Genomic DNA, 21,550 nt, shown 5'->3' with positions numbered 1-21,550 from the left:
TTTAACAGTCAAATGACAATTGTTTGTGTTGTGTGACTTAAATCTTGTAGCTAAAGTTGCTCATTAAATGTCTCTTCCTCTGAAACAGAGAAAGCATGTACACCACCTCAAAAAGTATGAAGAGCTGACATCAACAAAGAGAAAAAGGGCTCCTGAGACTCCCAACACCACCTCCAGCATCAAGCAGAGTACATTGGTGAACACCAGGACTGTGTCTCAGAGGTCCATTGACAAAGCTATAGTGACTTATGTGGTCCAAGGACTCCGGCCATTTCATGTTGTTGAAGAACAACCATTTAAAGATTTTGTGAAGGAACTGCAGCCTAATGCAAAAAATATGTCACGGCTGACTCTGCGCTCCATGATTGATGATGCCTCCATGGGAATGAAGAGGGCTGTTACTGAGGCCATGAGAGGAGTTGACCACATCGCCACCACCACCGACTGCTGGTCTGTCAGAAGACAGAGCTTCATTGGGGTTACTGCCCATTGGCTTGACCCTAACAGTCTCAAAAGATGCTCAGCAGCCCTAGCCTGTAAACAGCTGAGAGGTTCGCACACATTTGATGTGTTGGCAAGTGCCCTTAATGACATTCACTCTGAATTTGAAATCCGAGGGAAGATTGTGCGAACAACAACAGACAATGCACAAACATCTCCTTCTCTATTGTGGAATAATTCAGTTGGTGTTTTTTGAACTTAGTTGAGAAATAACACACAGGTTTACACATGTCTCCATCCCCTCTCTGCATCAGCACCGCCCCAGCCCCGGTAGCACTAGCATCAACTTCTAAAAGAAAAGGTTGGGAAACGTCAGGCGCTATCAGTACAGGTGCACTGCACAGAAGAGACTTGGCAGCTTCAAAAGCCCGATCACACCCATCATCCCAAACAAATGGTACTAAAGGACTACACAGTCTGGTGAGTGGAGCAACTACCACCGAAAAGTTTTGGCAGAAACACCTATAATATCCCACCATACCCAGAAATCTCCTAAGTTCACGTCTAGTGGTGGGAGTCGGTAACGATAAAATCGCGGTCACTTTGGCATTCAGAGGTCAAACCTGCCCCTGACCAACCTGCTTACCAAGGTAGGTTACTGTGGCCTTCCCGAACTCACACTTGGCCAAGTTCAGTGTGAGGGAGGCATCTTCCAACCGCTGACACACCATCCCCAAACTGGACATGTGGCTACCCCAGTCCTCAGAGTACACGACCACATCATCAAGATATACACTACAATTGGGCAGATTTCCCAGTACCAGCTGCATTAGGCGTTGGAAAGTAGCAGGAGCATTTTTCACTCCAAAGGGCATTACAGTGTACTGCATGAAGGCGTCGGGTGTCACAAAGGCAGAGATCTCTGAAGCACGTTGGGTCAAAGGCACCTGCCAGTATCCCTTCAGCAGATCCAACTTGGTAATACAGTTAGCCGGTCCAACCCTATCAATTAAGTCATCCATGCGGGGCAACGGAAAAGAGTCAGTCACAGTAACAGCATTCACCCTTCTAAAATCGGTACAGAAACGAAACGTCCCATCAGACTTAACCGTTAACAGACAGGGTGAGCTCCACGGACTGAAACTAGCCTTTGCTAGTCCATGTTCGACTAGGTAACTAACTTCCTTACGCATCGCTTCCCGCTTTGTTAGCGGAGAGCGATACGCATGCTGCTTAATAGGGCTAGCATCCCCCACGTTAATATCGTGCTCTAGTAAGGTGGTGCGAGAGGGCACATTACCTAAGATGTTAGGGTGAATATGAAGTAAATCGATCACATCCTGCCGCTGAGATGTGGGTAAGTAAGACAATTGCTGATCTAAAGTAGCCATAAACTCAGAGTTAGTCAACCTGCCACATAGGTGATCTTCACACGGCGTTGCTAGGTCAACGTCAGACCCATCACTGGGAGGTTGTACCAGTGGCTATGACGGCTCCCACTACAGCCACTGTTGGAGTCTGCACCGGTTCCACCAGATCGTCATCTCTGGAATGAAAAAACTTCAACATATTTACATGACATAGCCGTGTCTTCCGTCTACGGTCAGGTGTACGGATGATATAATCAGTTTCTGAAAGCTTCCTTTCCACCACATATGGCCCTGAGAATTTTGCAGTGAGAGCAGACCCCGGAACGGGCAGCAAGACTAACACTTTGTCACCTGCTTTGAACTCTCGTTCCACTGCCTTTTTATCAAACCGCAGTTTCATGCGCTTTTGCGTGGAAGATAGGGATTCCCTTGCCAACTCCACAGCACGATGTAATCGCTCCCTGCACCGAGAAACAAAATCCAACACATTAGTTTTGGAAGACTTATCATGCATCATTCTCTCTCTCAGCATCTTTAATGGTCCCCGCACGTTATGGCCAAACACAAGCTCAGCTGGGCTAAAACCTAAAGACTCTTGCTTTGTGTCATGGGCAGCAAAAAGTACAAAAGGCACCCCTTCATCCCAGTCTTTACATGTTTCATGGCAATATTTCTTGAGCATGGATTTCAATGTTTGGTGCCAACGCTCCAAAGCTCCCTGTGACTCGGGATGATAGGCACTAGACACTGAGTGAGCGATTCCCAATGAGCTGAGAGTTTGTTTAAACACATTTGAGAGGAAATTAGTTCCCTGATCAGTTTGTACCATCTTGGGCAAACCATAGGTAGTAAAAAACTTGATCAGGGCCCTAGTTACCGTCACAGCAGTGATTCTCCGCAGGGGAATGGCTTCAGGAAAACGAGTGGCTTCACACATCATGGTGAGTAGGAACTGATTACCCGCTTTGGTTTTAGGTAACGGACCCACACAATCTACCATGACGTGTTCGAATGGTTCACCAACCACAGGAATGGGCCGCAACGGAGCCAGGGGGACAGGCTGGTTTGGTTTTCCGACAACCTGGCAGGTCTTACAGGTCTTACAAAAACGGGTTACATCAGTTTTTAAACCTGGCCAAAAAAACTGCTGTAATACACGGTGGTAAGTTTTACCAATACCCAAATGACCTGCCCATACATACTTGTGCTAATGACAGAATCTGCTGCCGACAATCAACAGGTGCAACCACCTGGTAAACTACTTTCCAATCACCATCCGACTCCGTCCCTGCATCATCTGCCTGAGAAACCCATCGCCGCATTAGTACCCCGTTATCCAAAAAGAAAGGTTGCTTACTGTTACACTCTGTTTTATCTGTCTTTACTGATACCAAACATTTAATCAATGACGGATCACACCTTTGAGCTTTTACCAACGCATCATGAGTGAGCGGTAAAAGTGCAGGGTTTAACTCACCCACAGATTCCATTACCCTCTCCGTTCTGTCCGCTTTGTCACTCACCGGATCATCATGGGGTAACCCTCTTTCAGAGAAAATGGGGGCAAAAAGTGAGTCAGACAGGTTAATTTCCTGGTTCCGCTTACGAGCCTGTGCTCTCGTAGTCACACTGGCTACAAAAGTATGAGGGTGGTTTTTCCCCAACTCATCCTCTTTAAACTCAGGTATCGGCTTGTTGACTACTTTAGGTATAGGAAACACTTTTCCTCCAGCAATGTCGTTCCCCATTATTATCTCAATGCCCTCTATCGGAAACTCTGCACGTACCCCCACCGTGAAAAACCCCGTCACCAAATCAGAATGGAGAAAAATCTGGTGTAGTGGCGCTGGTACAAAACCCATCTCAATACCTCTCACGACTGCACTTACATCTGAACTATCACCCACGGGGAGAGTGCCAGATAGCATTAGCGATTGCGAACAGGCTGTGTCCCGCAGTATCCTCACTCGCTGCTGATATTCTGCTTTCCCTGTCAGAGAGACAAAACCTTCAAAAATAAAAGGTTTAAAACAGTCATCTGTTGCCTCACACATATTAGATTCTAACCCCAAGAGTTTGGGAGATGTTTTAATTAACCCCACACCCTTTGGTTGCTTTTGACTTGCACTACAAAAAAACACACTCTGTCTGCCTTCTGAATGGGGGACCCCTTGGGACGATTGTCAATGGGACTGCATACCAGCTGTTGAGTACTTTGAAATCCCCCACGTGATGAAACCTCACGCTTTGTAAAAGTGGACTTATTTAAAAGCGCGAACTCATCTGTGAATATGGCTACCTGCTGTAGAGAAGCTATCTTTTGTTCCCCTAGATATACCGCAGTACGTTCAGGTAAACTGTTTTTAAACTCCTCGAGCAAAATTAGCTCACGTATAGCAGCCACATCATCTGCTTTACACGATGCGCACCATCGATCAAAAAGAACACCCTTTTCGCAAGCAAAATCTGTAAAGGTTTGATCGGGACTTTTCCGTAGACCGCGAAACCGCTGTCGGTAGGCTTCCGGCACTAAGTCGTAAGCTCTCAGAATGGCATTTTTAACTCGATCATAATTCAGGCCGTCCTCTACAGACAAGGCTGCACACGCTTCCTGGGCTTTACCGGTCAATTTACACTGGAGTAAGATGGCCCACACCTCCTTAGGCCAACGTAGAGCACCAGCAACACGCTCAAATGCCCCAAAATAGGTCTCCACTTCAGCCTCACGAAACACAGGCACCAGTGAAATATATTTACTCACATCTAGTGTTGTCACGGTACCAAAATTTCAGTATTCGGTACCGATACCAGTGAAAATCCACGGTTCTCGGTACCAATTTCGGTACCAAACCAAAGTTTAATTTAGACTCAATTTAAAGAAAAAAAATCCATGGTTCTCGTTACCAAAGCAAAACACAAAAACATGCTAGTTGAACAACTCACTATTTTTTATTAATAAAGGTAAACAATGCCATTCTTTATACTTATTTAAAATTCTGTTTCAAGTTTTTATACAAGTAATAAATAAAAATAAATTACACACCTAAAAAAACAAAAATTCGCCATGACTGAATAAACACGCTTCTTATTTATAAACTTAAACATTTTTATAAATGAAACAAAATATGCCATGGCTGAACAACACTTTATAAACAAAAATATTTTCAAAAAGCAAAAAACAATGGCATAATTTAAGTATTTCAAGCCAAGGATTGTAAACATTTGAGTTATTAAATAACTAGATACAAGTTTCTAATCTATGCTTAAAGTTTCACCCAAAACAATACTGGCCTACATTTACAGTTATTTCTTAATTTACTTTCTTTGCCATTTCCAGATTTTCTGAAAGAAAGACTAACATGTCAACATGTTCCTGACTCAGTCTTGAGCGTCTTGGGCTAACAATAAAGCCTGCACTACTAAAAACTCTTTCAGATGAACAGCTTGATGCAGCAATGCATACTTCCTGGCAAACTGTGATAGTTGAGGTAGTGTACCCATATTTGTTTTCCACCAGGAAAGTGGATCATCCTCAGCACTGATCTCAGGCATCTGACTGTACACCAAGAATTCACCATTTAACTCGTCACTTGCAGAAAGATTTGCTTGACTTGAGCATGTTGGCTCTCCTTTTTCTTTCTTTTCCCCTTGTATGGAGGAAAGCAGATGCTTCAGATCATTTTTGGATTTTTTTGATGGCCTGACTTCTTGACTTGACTCTCCTCCCGACACCCGAGATGCACTTCCTGCATTGCCCATTTTCCTCACCTCATCCAGGAGACTTTGCTTCACATCATCACCCTTAAGAGAAACAAAGCTGTTTTTAAATCTTGGATCAAGGTAAGTTGCAGTGTTCAAAAGAAACTGCAGCTGCAGGTCATCATAGCGATGCTTAAGATACTCGTGTATCTTTTCATTCATCTCTTGGGCTAATGCAGAGTCACTTTGTTCATGACTAAGACACTCAAATATCTTCCAGAGTAATGGCAAGACTGAGGACAGGGTGGTATGTTTTTCCCCACTAAGTGCATCAGTAAAAGGACTGAGTGGCTCAAGAACGGCTTTAACAGTTTCTAAAACTGTAATGTCTGAGTCTTTTGGCATCAGATACCATTTTTTCCTGTCTTCAGCCAGGACTGCACAGACAACCTGCTGCTGCTCCAAGAAACGTTCCACCATATCATATGAAGAATTCCAGCGAGTGGGTTCATCATGAATGAGTTTGTGGTCTGGAGAGGACAGATCTTTCTGTTTTTTGGCCAGCTGGCGTGAAAGTTTTGGTGATCTTGTGAACGCAGAAATTGTTTTTCGAAGCCTTGACAGCGCTGCGGACACCCTGTTTATTTATATTGCCTTATTCACAGCAAGGTGGAGATTGTGTCCAAAACAAGGAATCCAGGTGTAATCCTCAAAGGCTTTTTTGTTATTTGTGGCATTGTCTGTTGTGATACCTGACATTCTTGCAATGTCCAACTTCCAGTCTTCAAGTTTTTCTTCAAAGGCCTCCTTCAAACTTTCAGTGGTGTGATCAGTGTTGAGACCACAACATCCAAGACACCAGGATTGCAATTCCCATGATTTAGTAATGTACTGCAGAGTTACAGACATGAAAGTGTCAGCCGTTCTACTTGTCCAAAGATCAGTTGTGCAACTGTAAAATGGTTTCTCTCCGAGATGCTGCATTATGAGGTCTCTGGTGTCATTGTAGATGCGTGGAATCTCAGTGTACAAATGAAAAGTTTCGACTTGGAAGCTGGTATTTTGGGTTGAAGTGATGAAGCAGCTGCTGGAATCCACATTTTTGAACAGTATAAATGGGGACTTTATCCATACATATGAATTCAGCAACAGCTCGGTTTAGCTTTCTTGCCTCAGGTGAGTTTTTGTCATATTTCTGCTGCCGCTGAAAAGCTTCTGTAACTGTTGGCTGTTTTAAAGTTTGCTGGGGTGTTTCATGATCTTCCTCAGCCTGCATCTGTAAAAGGAACATTTGATATAAGTCTGTCTGATGACCAAATGCAACATTAGGTCATTGACACCAGCTAAAATATAACGTTTCTGTAAATAACAAACCTCAGTTTTATAATAAATCTACATAAGATTACAAAATGTATAATTTCTAAATGTTCTAATACATTTTTAAAATTAAAAGTTTTATCTGTTAACAGTTTAATGCACAATGAATAAACATGAAAGATCAAGTGTTTGTGTTTTTATTAAATAACATTCACAAACATTAATGTTGATACATAAATAGTTAATTCACTGTAAGTTGATGTTAGATAATGCATTATATGTCATGATTCTGCCTTCTTGTCTTTGATATTCTCTAGTCGTGAGGCAGGATCATGACAGAATCATGTTTTGTGTGCAAGCGCATGGCCAGTTTGGGCCATGTGCTTGTGTTGTCTCGTTACGTTACCCCGCCCCCTTGTTATCCTAGTCTTGTGATTATTGTCTAGTCAGTTTCACCTGTCCTTGTCATTAGTGTTCCCTTTATAATCCCCTTGTGTTTGCTGTCTTGTGTCGGTTCATTGCTAAATGTTACCTGTGAGTAGTCTGTGAAAAGCATTGTCATTGTTAGTATTATACAAAGTGTTGTTGGTTTCTTGTTCAGTCATTTTCTAGTCTTGTCAGTCTTATTTCCCTTGTTTCGTCTGTTTTGCCCCCTCGTGGGTTTTGTTTTCCTGTTTTGTCCTAATAAACCCTGAGTTCATTGTACACTGTCTGCGTTTGGGTTCATCTCCGTGCACAGCCGTGACAGAATGAACCGACCAGAACCGAACCCAGCAGACAGTATGTCCTCGCCCATCAAGTGCCAGTCGGACCCTCTAGAAGATTGGTGGCTCAGGACTATCTCCGATTCACGGAGTGGCAAGCTTTCGATTCCCTCCCAGGGAGAGCTGTCTTTGAACGAGTATGCCCGGGTTGTGGATGAGGGGAGGTGTCTCTTACCTGAACGCCTCTTAAATTGCTACCTTATTGCGGGTCTCAATGATCCTCCTCCTCTTGCTGAACGGGAGAAGCTGGCCCGTCGTCCGTTCCGGGATATGGTGGTCTGTTTGTCGCGGAAAGACCCGCCGAGTGCCACCGTGTCGCCATCACCTGGCTTGCTCCCCGTGATCCCGGAGGGTCGCGTTCTCGCCGTGGCTACGGTGGGGGACCGGACTCTTCCCACCTCGACTCCCGAGGCGTCATCCACTGTCACAACTCTTCGCGGAAAGCGGGGAAGACGGCTGTCGTGGGAGTCGGCGTCTGAGTCCTCTTCGACAGAGTCTACACTTCCTGGGACCGTCTTCCCAGAGCCTGCTACGGTCCCCGCGGAGCTCCTTCAACTGGTCACTAGTCCAACTACGGTCTCGGTACCGCGACCTAGGAGAAAGAAGAGGAGGAGGGGAGCGCCCTGTCCTTCGTCTCCGCCTGGTATAGAGCCCGCTGCAGCAGTGGATGTCCCAGAGCCCGCTGCAGCAGTGAATGTCCCAGAGTCCGCTGCAGCTGTGAACGTTATTCCTGAAGCTACAGTTGTAAGCGCTGCAGAGAGGGCCGAGGCCGATTTAGCTGCTGAAAGTGTTTTGCGGTCTGTTTCTGCTCGTCAAGACATGCCTGTCCGCGATGCCGCTGAGGTTTTGTCAGAATACTTAAAGACCCTTGTCAAGATCCTTGAAGTCCCTGTCAGTCCTGTCAATTTGCCCTGTCCCGAGTCCACAACTGCAGTGAGTGCCGTACCCCAGACAGCTGCAGTGAGCGCCGTACCCCAGACTGCAGCTGAGAACACCGCTCCCAAGTCTTCTTCGATAAGCTCTGTCCCAGTTTCCCCTCTACGATCTCCTACTACACTCCCCGTCATGAGTCCTGCTTTGTCTCCTTCGTTCGATGTACCCCCAGTTGCTATCCCTGTTGTGACTTCCACTGTTCCCAAGACCCCGTGTGTTTCCCCGGTCAGCCCTGTCTGCGCTCAACCCTGGACTGTTTCCCCGATTGTTCCTGTCTCCACTAGATCCCAGACTTCTAAGTCTTCTCCTCGTGTGTCTCCGTCCAAGCCAGCCCAGAGTCCTCGTCCCCAGTCTTCCTCCCAGTCAACCAGGATCCCTTGCCCATCGACTCACCCGGAACTTCCCATCACAAACTCTGGCATGCCCCCCATGAACTTTGTGTTTCCTCCACCCCCTCTACCCTGTATGATGTTTTTGATGTTCCACCCCAACCCTGTCGTTGTGTATTCTTGTATGCCTTTGTTAGTTTTTGCCATGTACTGTTGGTTTGTGTCTGTGTCACAGTCTGTCATGTCCCGTGTTTAATGTCCCCTTGAGGAGCGTCTGGAAGCCGCTCCTTAAGGTGGGGGTTCTGTCATGATTCTGCCTTCTTGTCTTTGATATTCTCTAGTCGTGAGGCAGGATCATGACAGAATCATGTTTTGTGTGCAAGCGCATGGCCAGTTTGGGCCATGTGCTTGTGTTGTCTCGTTACGTTACCCCGCCCCCTTGTTATCCTAGTCTTGTGATTATTGTCTAGTCAGTTTCACCTGTCCTTGTCATTAGTGTTCCCTTTATAATCCCCTTGTGTTTGCTGTCTTGTGTCGGTTCATTGCTAAATGTTACCTGTGAGTAGTCTGTGAAAAGCATTGTCATTGTTAGTATTATACAAAGTGTTGTTGGTTTCTTGTTCAGTCATTTTCTAGTCTTGTCAGTCTTATTTCCCTTGTTTCGTCTGTTTTGCCCCCTCGTGGGTTTTGTTTTCCTGTTTTGTCCTAATAAACCCTGAGTTCATTGTACACTGTCTGCGTTTGGGTTCATCTCCGTGCACAGCCGTGACATTATATTAGCATGATGTTAGCCTAATGTCAGTGAATGGTACTATATTGTAAACAAAGTGTTGCCAAACTATACAGGAAAAGATAAAACCTTTTTATTTGAATTCACTTTTTTATTTAATCAAAGTCAAACTCTATTCATATTTTTTTATTTTAAACCTGCTTGTTATCCAGCCAAGAATAAGCCTAGAACTGCCTTTTTGACAGATGTTTTGCATACAGGTCATTTAAAAAACCTTTGGTGTGTCATTTTAAAAAAACAAACCTTCATGTCCTACGTTTTTTTATACCATAATAAAATGTATAGTTTTAAATAGTTAATTAAGAAGGTTAATTCTAACACTCAGTATATTTGCGTTAGCTGCACCATGTAACATTATGCTAACGAGTTACACGGCTAACATTGTTTATTTCAATCCGACATTAAAATAAAATAAAAAATGGTATATAACTCAAAAGAGAGGCTCTAAATGTGAAATTAATTGGAAACGTACCTGCTTGAACTCTTTCATCAGATCCGGGTGTCGGTCTTTGAGGTGTTTTATTAGGTATGATGTGTTTCCTGCTTTTGAGAGAAAACTTCGATGACATCGTTTGCAAATTGGTTTTTGAGGATCTATGATGTTCCCCTCGTCATCAGCCGCGAATCCGAAATGTTTCCACACATGGCTTTTCCCTCCTTTCTTATCAACAAGTGCGGTCACCACCGCAGCGCCGCCAGTCGCCATCTCTCAGTGCTTTCATAAAGAAGAGGACGCAACTTCACGCGCTTAGAGCGTGCATGCGCGAACTTTGACCAGGTACTCGGTACCACCGATACGTGGTACCGAGACGTTTTTTTTTTTTAGTACCGACTTGGTACCGAAGTACCGAATATTTTGACAACACTACTCACATCATAATCACCGGCCGGCTGAGGAGATATTTTATCAGCAGCGGGCACAGGACGAGCAGCGTCTGCCGTGGTTTGTAACTCCAATTGTCTCATTTTAAAAGCTGTATCTGCCTCTAGTTTCCTAAGTTCCAGCTCCCTGTGGAGTTCGAAATCTCTCTCTTTTTCTTCCTTCTCCATCTGAAGCCGCAACAAACGGACTTTTAATCGGCTATCCTGCTTAGAGCCAGGAGATGACTCAACTGAGAATGGCAAAAACTGCGGTATCGTTATAGGCTTCCTTGTCGGTATTGCCTGCCGGCCAGCAGGAGTTCCATCTTCATGTGGCTCCCCCCCCCTTCTTTCAGTTCTGGCCCAGAACCACCCATAGGCACCGGCATTATGATAACCCCTTTTTTAACGAGTCCATCTAAAACTAGAGCTTTTAATTCAGATTTTACTAGAGAAGTGGACACAGAAATACCGTAATGGTTTGCAATGGCGTGGAGCTCAGTTTTCTTGCACTTATCCAACTGGTTCAAATCTGGATGGGACACAAAAACATTTAAGTCAAACGTGGCCATGACCACAACACAAGATACACACAATATCACTACGCTGAATAAAATAAACCCAATGTTTAACATCGATCCCTGTTTACAAACTCACAACTTCCCTCCACAGAACAAACTTCCTCAGCACCTGCCTCACCAAAACGTACCTATCTATCTTCAGAGGCTTGCCGGGCTCGAGGCGACTTACAGGCAGTACATCAGCGGTCGAAACCCTGAAACGCCAGCCCCCTTTGGAGAACGCAGTCTCCGCCCAGGATTCGCCTCCAAAAATAACAAAGGAAAAATAATAAACTAGTGCCCGATGGAAAAGCTTCTCAAGCCCAGCTGGACACTACCCTGCACTAAGCTGAGAAGGCAGTCAAGTAGATATTTTACTCGGGATTAACATCAATCATTACATTACCATAAACAGCAATACATCCAACCTGAAACATGAATTAAGCATCCTGATGCTCCAGAAATAACATATCCTGGACGAGCCCCCACTCTTGTTTTAACTTCTTAAAAGCATTCAACATTTTTGGTGAAGATGAGAACAATAATGCCATTGGAAGTGATGGTGATCATGGCAGTGCATCTCAACCAGAAAAGGAAGAAGAAGAAGATCAAGAAGGGGATGAAGAAGTGGAGTGTGTTGATGTGTCAGCACTTCTGACTGAAGATGATGGTTTAGAGTTCCAGCTCCCAAAGCACCAGCACTGTGCTTGTCACCTACTCAACCTAATAGCTACTGTTGATGCCATAAAAGCAACAACATCCAATGAGGCATACAAGAAAGTGTACCGTTCAACTTTTGGCAAGTGTAGTGCACTTTGGAACAAATGTGGAAAATCCACCCTTGCAGCCGAAACTGTTGAAAATGCTTGCTCCCTCCAGCTGCTGCGCCCGAATTTCACCAGGTGGAACTCCCTGTTCCTGGCAGTGGAAAGACTGCTGAGAATAATTAAAGAAAAGGGAGAGGGGACCATCAGAGTCATCTGCACTGACTTAAAGCTTCCAATGTAAGTAGGAATTATGTTTTATTTTCATAATCGAACATCTGGAATGTCTTTCTTTGTCCCATTCTTTCGTGGACACTTTAAAAACTTTACATCAGATTCTATCCCAACTTCCACTTCAATTTTACTGAATTATTCTTCCAACAGTTATTTTGATGAATCCAATGAAATGGTTACAGTGTTATAAAAACAATTTTGTTGTGTTTTGTTTTCAACAGGTTTAATCCAGCTGAACTCGCCTTTCTCGCAGAGTATGTTGCTGCCATGAGCCCTGTCGCCCAGGCTACCAACATCTTGCAAGCAGAAGCAAATGCCATGATGGGGTGGCTACTTCCAACCATCAACCTGCTCACTGTCAAACTTGACAGAGTCAAGTCGACACTGAAGTACTGCAAGCCTCTGGTGGATGCTCTACAGGTAACCTTTACTATTGTATTTATTTTCTATTGTCTTATCTCTTCAATGATTAATTTTTATTACATTTAAGTTTCTTTGGCACTTTGTCTCATTGCTTAAATGTTTTATGTAAAGTATATTTTGAATTGCCTTGTTGCTGAAATGTGCTATAAATAATCTGCCTTGCAGGTGGGAATCATGAACCGTTTTGGTCACATGTCAGGAGAACCAGAGTTGATTGCTGCTGCGATTCTGCTTCCGAAATTTCGAACGATGTGGATAAAGGATGAAGCCACAATCAAAATGGGTAAGATATCATGGGGATAGTGAAACATTAGGTGTATATTTTCACAATTTGTCATACTGGTGTCACAGGTCGAGGGGAGGAACGCTCGGGTGACCAACCACCCCCCCTCTAACCGAGTCACCACCGTGAGGAGCCGACACCACAGGCACACAACAGAGGACCACAGAGACAGAGATAAGTTTCAAAGGAGTAACAACCTTTATTAAACCAAGGGTTTCTCACAGTTTAAGATACTCTCGTTGATGCACGATAATGGAGCAGGGGGTTGCAGCTTACTTCTCCCCAGCGGTGCTGCAGACTTCCAGACTCACGAGTAAGTATGACAGGTAAGGATTCTTCACGGTACAAGGTACTCTCGTTGGTGCACGATAATAAAGCAGTGGATTAAAAGCTTACTTTTTTACCCCAGCGATGCTGCAGACTTCCAGACTCAGACAGTAAGTATGGCAGGTAAGGATTCTTCACAGTACAGGGTACTCTCGTTGGTGCACGGTAATGAAGCAGTGGATTAAAAGCTTACTTTTCCCCCCAGCGGTGCTGCAGACTTCCAGACTCAGACAGTAAGTATGGCAGGTAAGGATTCTTCACAGTACAGGGTACTCTCGTTGGTGCACAGTAATGAAGCAGTGGATTAAAAGCTTACTTTTCCCCCCAGCGGTGCTGCAGACTTCCAGACTCAGACAGCAAGTATGGCAGATGAGGATTCTTCACAGTACAGGGTACTCTCTCTCTCTTCAGTTCACAGTAGGGCGACAGTGGGTTAAATGATTACTTTATCAGCGTTGCTGTATACCTCTGGGCTCAAACAGTAAGTAGAACAGGTGAGGATATTCACAGTACACAGTACTCTTGTAACAGTTCTGAAAGAATGTTACATTTCTTGTGCTGTAATTCAACTCCCCGCCTCAAGGGGCTATAGAGGTTTCTTTGGGTAGGGCTATCCTTTTAAGAGAGACAAGTAAGAGTGTTTAGACAGGTATTGGCATGGCTTTGAGTGTTTGCTCAACTGAGCCGTATGCAAGAAACCCTATTTTGAGGAATCTTTTTGGTTCAACAGCTCAATGTAAGTTGTATATATTTTGTAATTTGATTGTTTATTATCAATGTTTTTTTTTCCATATTTTGATTTGTATTTGCCTGTTTGTTTAGAGGGTTCTCTGTTGACTTCATTCAATATGGACACTTCATCTGGACTATGTTGTGCTCTGGTTCTACACCTTTGTTGATTACGAGGACTGATGCTTTATGATTTAAAACACTTTCTGTTGGACTTCTACTCCGGGACTTCTAATGAACTTTTGGAATATTGGAACACTCACTTCTAACAAGAGCTACTTGTGATGTGATGATTTGCTGACAATTTTGATGTTGTATTTATCTACACAGTTTGGGGTTTTCACAAAACCATAAATTTACTTAACTCTACTCTTGGATGAATGGATCCCCTTCATTTAAGTATGTGACCAAACAAGAGAGTGTTACACTCAGTGTGAGGATATTCACAGTACAGAGTACTCTCTCTTCAGTTCACAATAGGGAGACAGTGAGTCATAAGATTACTTTACCAGCGGTGCTGTATGCTTCTGGGCTCCAACAGCAAGTAGAACAGGTGGGGATCTTCACAGTACAAAGTACTCTCTCTTCAGTTGACAGTAGGGCGACAGTGGGTTAAACGATTACTTTACCAGCGATGCTGTATGCTTCTGGGCTCAAACAGTAAGTAGAACAGGTGGGGATATTCACAGTACACAGTACTCTCTCTTCAGTTCACAATAGGGAGACAGTGAGTCATAAGGTTACTTTACCAGCGATGCTGTGTGTTTCTGGGCTCAAACGGCAAGTAGAACAGGTGGGGATCTTCACAGTACAAAGTACTCTCTCCTCAGTTCACAGTGGGGTGACAGTGGGTTAAACGATTACTTCACCAGCGATGCTGTATGCTTCTGGGCTCAAACAGTAAGTAGAACAGGTGAAGACATTCACAGTACACAGTACTCTCTCTTCAGTTCACTATATCACTCTGGGCTTCTGACGGGGGCAGATATAATATCCTTCCACGAACGTGTAAGCATGGATAGGGGCCACTTCTCAACAAAGACACAGCACACTTGTGTTCACTTCAATTCCACAGCAGTAAATCAATGTGTATTAATAAGGCAAAAATACTGCAATTCACTCACGATAGGGTTGGACAGAGGCCCCACTCCGTCCGTTGCGCTCGTTTACAGGGGTTTCACTTTTAATTCCTCCTCATCACACTCTGAAACACATAGCTCCTCCAACAGTCAGATCCACATTCACTATATCCTCTTCAAGCGGTTTAAATGTTCATAAGATAAAATCAGTTCACTTATCTTTGCTCTCTCCTTTCACAGCACAGATCCAGTCGATAGCTCAGTCCAGCAGTCTTCCTACAAACGATCACTCTGATCCAGCAAGCTTAAATGGGCGTCTCTCCCTTTCCCCTGTCCCTTCCCTGTCAGTGGGTCCTCCACCTGAGCCTCCTCCATCTGAGCCTTCCCCGTCTGTGTCTCCCCCGTCTGTGTCTCCCCCGTCTGTGTCTCCCCGTCTGAGCCTTCCCCCATCTGTGTCTCCCCCGTCTGAGTCCCCCCCGTCTGAGCCTCCGCCTCCCTTCTGTCTGTCTCCTTTTATCTTGTTTATCTTGACTCGTCAAACAGGAAACCTGTGTGAGTGCCGCTCCTCTCTCTCTCGCACCTGCAGTGCATTAGCGCTAATCAGTGCGGGCATGATTCCATCACGCCCGGAACCGCAGTGGTGTGTTGCACACAATCCGTTCTCCTAGGAAACTTGCGATTTTGAGGAGAGTTCCGATCGCCAAGCGATTTTGTCACCCGTGACATCCCCCCTTGCCAATCGGTTCTAGTCCCTAGAACCGACGTTCCTCAGTTCCATTTGCCATATCTCTCCAGTGGCTGTCCTCGGGTATCCCACTGAGGTCGTCGGGGTGGCGAGGGCGGAGCCGCTCTTACTTCACTTCGAGGTCCCTTGGGACCACAGCCCACCCTACCATGGGTACCTCTTCGTCCGCCATCGCATACCTGTGGCCGCTACAACTCACGGTGTGTACCCTGCCGACTACGCCACTTTGTCACAGGTCGAGGGGAGGAACGCTCGGGTGACCAACCACCCCCCCTCTAACCGAGTCACCACCGTGAGGAGCCAACACCACAGGCACACAACAGAGGACCACAGAGACAGAGATAAGTTTCAAAGGAGTAACAACCTTTATTAAACCAAGGGTTTCTCACAGTTTAAGATACTCTCGTTGATGCACGATAATGGAGCAGGGGGTTGCAGCTTACTTCTCCCCAGCGGTGCTGCAGACTTCCAGACTCACGAGTAAGTATGACAGGTAAGGAATCTTCACGGTACAAGGTACTCTCGTTGGTGCACGATAATAAAGCAGTGGATTAAAAGCTTACTTTTAATAGAGAGAGAGAGTACCCTGTACTGTGAAGAATCCTCATCTGCCATACTTACTGTCTGAGTCTGGAAGTCTGCAGCACCGCTGGGGGGAAAAGTAAGCTTTTAATCCACTGCTTCATTACCGTGCACCAACGAGAGTTGGTGTGATTAATTATCAGTATCTAACCTGACGAAAATGAATTTATTCAATGTTGTCCACATTATATTGCATTTGCAGCAGCATTGTGAACTTTTGTAAAGACATGTTTAGCCATTACTTTTTAAATGCATCATTATATTCAAATTGCAAACATGAGGAGAGCATGAAAGACCCACAACTGGCAGATGAACGTGCTTTGCGAAACGGTAGGAAATCAAATTACATAGAATGGAGGATTTTAACTGTGACAAGATGATTGACAGGGCAGTTTACGGTGACAGGATGCACGCAGCACGCGACAGAGCTGTCCGTTAAAGATGACGTGATAGTATGTCCCAAAGCTTGCATACAATTTTGCTACACACTCAAAAGTATGTACTTTTTCCTCTCAAAAAGAGTACATACTTTTAGTGCGTAGTATAAGTAAGCGAATTGGGACGCAGCAATAGTATAATCTCCAGCGTGTCCTAGGTCTTCTCCGGGGCCTCCGCCCAGTGGGACGTGCCCGGAACACCTCCCCGGGGAGGCGTCCAGGAGGCATCCGGAACAGATGCCCGAGCCACCTCAGCTGACCCCTCTCGATGGGTAGGAGCAGCGGCTCTACTCTGAGCTCCTCCCGAGTGACCGAGCTTCTCACCCTATCTCTAAGGGATCGCCCAGCCACCCTGCGGAGAAAGCTCATTTCGGCCACCTGTATCCGGGATCTTGTCCTTTCGGTCATGACCCAAAGCTCATGACTATAGGTGAGAGTAGGAACGTAGATTGACCGGTAAATCGAGAGCTTTGCCTCATGGCCCAAACACGGAATAAATGAATCTGATGACTGAAAATTCAATCTATCATATCCCAGAAAGCAGAGTGCATGTGTGCAGTAAGACTCATTGACCTGTTGTCCAAACTCAGCTTCACACAGCCATAAAGAAGGCACAATGTATTACTTGTGTGTACATTATGCATCCTCTTGGCATCCTCTTGGCCAGACTGAAGTAGCGTGTGTATGACACGCCAATTCGTATTTCCATTTTTGGCGTGCTATCAACATGCATAATTGCTTTTCAGCGTGTTTATGAACGCCGTTGACTTAACATTATTACTGTATATATAAATATATGACTTACCTCAACCCCGTCCCTAAACCTACCCGTCACTGGGGTTAATGGCATTTATGACTGTTCCCTTACCATCCTAGGGGAAAAAAAGATAGCTCCCCAGATGTAGATCTACATTTTGCTTCGTTTCGCTCGGACATTTGATGGCGTGTACAGAAATGCGGAATCCCTCGGACATTAATGGCATAGACATACACGCATACACGCGGATAGCTCAAAATGCGTAGAGATTACACGCCACTTGACTCGAAAGTGGCGTCTATGTTTACGCAAAAGTCATGATATCATGTTGTCTTGGCACACTTTCATCACATGCTACCCAGCCAATGCTGGCATGATTCTGATGTTCTGATGCCACTGGAATGCTTTGTTTTTGCTTTTGCCATTCAGAAGCTACACATCAAGATGCTCACAGGTCTGTCTAATAATGTCTGGTTTGCTGGCTTGAATCAGCTTGGCTGATGTGCAGGTTTTATGCATTCCAGCCGCTAGATTGCATGGACTCAGAAGCTTCCCAGATGTGCTGGCTTGCAGTGTTGTAGAGCCACAGCTGTACAAGAGAGGAGTTCACATCGATGATTTGGGTGGGTCTGACATTTAGCTCTCAAGCATCTATTTGGCAGGAGTTTTTTAGACAGCGGTCTTCCCCTTCAAATAGACTTACTAGTTCAAGTTTTGGATTTAACTGACATCTGTGTTTAAACATGATTTGTATCAACAGGCTCCTGTTGAATCATTTATATTGAACTATGTGTTTCTTGAACGTGCAATGAATAAAGTATTTAATGCAACATAAAATGCAGAAATCACTTTAAAACTACTTAAAATGATTGATTTATTTAGAAGATAGAAGTTATTTTTGGACTGTTGAATTGTGGATGTGATGGTTTAGTTTAAATCATGTTTTATAATTCAGACGTTTAACTCTCAGTTTCTAGCATGATGGATGGTCTTAACTGAACAATCACATAGTCAGTGCTGAATTTATTGCACATCTCTGAAGACCAAATACTTCCAGAGAAACTTGCCTTGGTTTTCCATCTGTCAGTTAAATGACACAAGCAACTTTCTAAAGTACTCCTATTATCAGCATATTGAGTAGGACTGGGTATTGTTAGGAATTTCACAATTCAATTCGATTTCGATTCTTGAGGCTTTGATTTGATTTCAAATCGATTCGATATTGATTTATTAGCTTCGATATCAATTCAATAAGTAAATACACAAGTAATTAAGTACCAGAGTATATCTTTAAATAGTTTGCAGTATTACCAATATTTAAGAACAAATTGACCCCAGCATGGTTTATTTAGCAAACAAACTGTACAATTTTGTACGTGTGTTGAATAGCCTACAAACCACAACTGTAACAAACAGGTGCTTTATTAACACTTCTAAAGTGCACGTAACTGTAAGTAGTACAAAGTATATTTCTTTCTTCCTATAAATTCAAGTTATAAAAGAAATGTAAACAGAAGCACAAAATGTTAGGGGTGTAAAAGTTCACAAAATTCAGTTTGGTTGGAAACGATACAGTGAAGTCACGGTTCAGTATGTTTTCCATACAGCAAAAAGAAAGAAATTCCAGTTAAGTAGAAGTAAATATTTTTAAATAAATGTGAGTATTCCTACGCAAGTTTTGAAGCGATGGAAAAAGATGTGTGATGCACTTGAAAGAATTTTACTATTTATGCCAAACTTCCATGGTTACAAGTTAGTGTTGCTACATTAAAAAGGTGAATGTTGCTGATATGTCGATTTAGAACCTACCTAGTTCACACAGAATCAGAATCAGAATCAGAATGGGGGTTTATTCACCCTGAATGTTTGTACATACAAGGAATTTACTTTGGCTGGAGGGTGCAAACATATAACATACAACATATAGGGTACAATAACACAAAAATGTGCCCACATGGGGTACCTAATAAAGTAATAGTGCAAATATGACAAAGTGCAAAAATAGCAATGAGTTCAAGTTTGAGGTCAGTGTCACTGAGAGCTCCAGGCCTTGTTAAGGAGGCCAGTAGCAGAAGGGAAAAAACTGTTCTTATGGCGAGAGGTGCTGGTTTTGATGGTGGCGAATTAAATTTTTTTTTTTTCACTGGATCTCTTAGTGTTGTGTGTAAGAGATGTGTAGGAACCTAACAGTGCTGCTTGATCAAGATCGGCTCGCGCTACACAGATGCTGGATCCGAACTGATAAACGGCTAAAGTAACACAGTTTCGTTTCCGCTTTCATTACGTTAGCTATTTGATGTTGCGCAATGTTGTGTTGGTCGGCAGGAAAAATGGTCCAAGGAATCTAAGGAACGCTCTTCACTAGAGTGTTGCCCACAGCGCCGCCACTGGCCGGTGGGCTGAATCGATTCACAGGGTTTGATGAACAGGGGTCGATATTGAATCGAGAAACAAATAATTGCAATGCATTGATGAATCGATATTTTTACCCAGCCCTAATGTGGAGACAAACAAGTCAAGTCAAGTCACATTTATTTATATAGCGCTTTTCACAATACAGATTGTATCAAAGCAGCTTCACAGTGATAACATGAAAGTAGCACAACACAGATCAACAACATTGCTAAACACTAAATAACCCCAACTGAGCAAGCTCAAAGCAAGCCAAAAGCAAGGCGACAGTGGCAAGGAACCAAACTCCATCAGATTGGATGGAGAAAAAACCTTGGGAGAACCCAGGCTCAGTCGCACTGATTGGTTGTAGGTCTACCGACTATCCAATTGAGTGCAGAGGTTGTTGTTTTTTTGCCTGTTTCGGTTAAGACACGCCTCATAATCAAAACCCTATGAAGCAGTTTCAGACTCATGTTCTCTCTAGAATATGAGTACAAGCTCCAAAACAGAACAAGGATACTCATTAAGGCACATTTTCAAGTCACATCATTTTATTGTATATTACACAATTATTAGCCTGACTTCGTCATACTCATATTCTAGAGAGAACATGAGTCTGAAACTGCTTCATAGGGTTTTGATTATGAGGCGTGTCTTAACCGAACCAGGCAAAAAAACAACAACCTCTGCACTCAATTGGATAGTCGGTAGACCTACAACCAATCAGGGCAATGCAGTAAGGTAAGTACTTTGCATTTCACAGTTGTAAACAGAACTTACTTACTTTAGAAGTAAAATAACGAGTGTTGCTTCTTTTACTTGGTCCTCCATAAGTGCGATGTAGGAAGGACGGCAAAAAATATCTTTCTGATCGACAAATGCCTTGATTGCAGTTTTCTGTTTGTCTGTTAAAATTAATGCGCTGTCGATTTATTTTACAACAGACGCGACAGCGGAATCTATACATCTCAATTCTTCAGCTGCAGTCATCTTTGAGGGAAACCAGTTAAGCGCTCTTTGATAACGTGATGATTACGTCCCTGAAGATCATCTGTCCATCATCATGTAAAGCCCGTCCTGGCAATTTGATTGGCCCGAACATCTTTTGCCTGATCATAATTGCTCCTCAATGGATAGAGTCCAGACCGAACTTCCCGAACAAAAAATGTTGTGGGCGGAGTTCGGGCTGGCATCCAGGCTACACAATTATGGAACTGAATTGGGTTATTTATTATTTACATATCATGACAACCGTCTGGATTGAGACATGGTTTTGTTCACTATTGATTATATACTATTTAGGCACTACTTAAAGTTCATCATAATCATATTTACTAATTAACTATATTATATTTTTTGAGCCGTTTTCATAAGCCCAATAACAAACTTGAACGTATGTGTTTTTTTAAAAAAAGCCTTTGCCTTTGAAAGAGGTGATCCAAACGCAGGCTTTATTAAGAGGAGAATCCAGAGACAAGTACAGGGAAACATGCAGGGATCAAAACCAGGTAAGCTGTCCAGATCAGCAATAATACAATGTATGGATATGGCAAATGGGAAGACCAGATACAGACAGGGAGTCCAGCAACAGTGAAACTAGAAAAGACTCGGAAACACTAAGAAACCAGGAAGACGCTCGATGCAGTAAGACACTAACACCGTGTCCTAACCACACGCGATGTGATAAAATTCCAGTGACAGCAAGGGTGTCTGTCCACACTAGACACGACTG

The 21,550-nt window shown here is 43.8% G+C and overlaps 1 protein-coding gene across 1 annotated transcript in view; it reads left to right on the top strand.

Moving 5' to 3' along the window:
* The first annotated feature begins 409 nt into the window (after nucleotides 1-409).
* The window catches only part of LOC148970532 (uncharacterized), a 29,957-nt gene continuing 8,816 nt past the window's right edge, over nucleotides 410-21,550 (top strand). Inside the window, exons 1-6 of the mRNA XM_089124593.1 lie at nucleotides 410-652; nucleotides 11,563-12,068; nucleotides 12,284-12,482; nucleotides 12,651-12,768; nucleotides 15,144-15,455; nucleotides 15,699-15,848. Coding sequence (XP_088980719.1) covers nucleotides 410-652; nucleotides 11,563-12,068; nucleotides 12,284-12,482; nucleotides 12,651-12,768; nucleotides 15,144-15,455; nucleotides 15,699-15,848 — 1,528 coding nt within the window. The remainder of the gene's footprint in view (nucleotides 653-11,562; nucleotides 12,069-12,283; nucleotides 12,483-12,650; nucleotides 12,769-15,143; nucleotides 15,456-15,698; nucleotides 15,849-21,550) is intronic.

The sequence above is a fragment of the Pimephales promelas genome, chromosome 20 (assembly GCF_988280905.1).
Source record: "Pimephales promelas chromosome 20, fPimPro1.hap1.1, whole genome shotgun sequence".
NCBI lineage: Eukaryota > Metazoa > Chordata > Actinopteri > Cypriniformes > Leuciscidae > Pimephales > Pimephales promelas.
The sequence above is the reverse complement of the archived record's forward strand: the minus strand, read 5'-3'. Positions and strand labels throughout refer to the sequence as shown.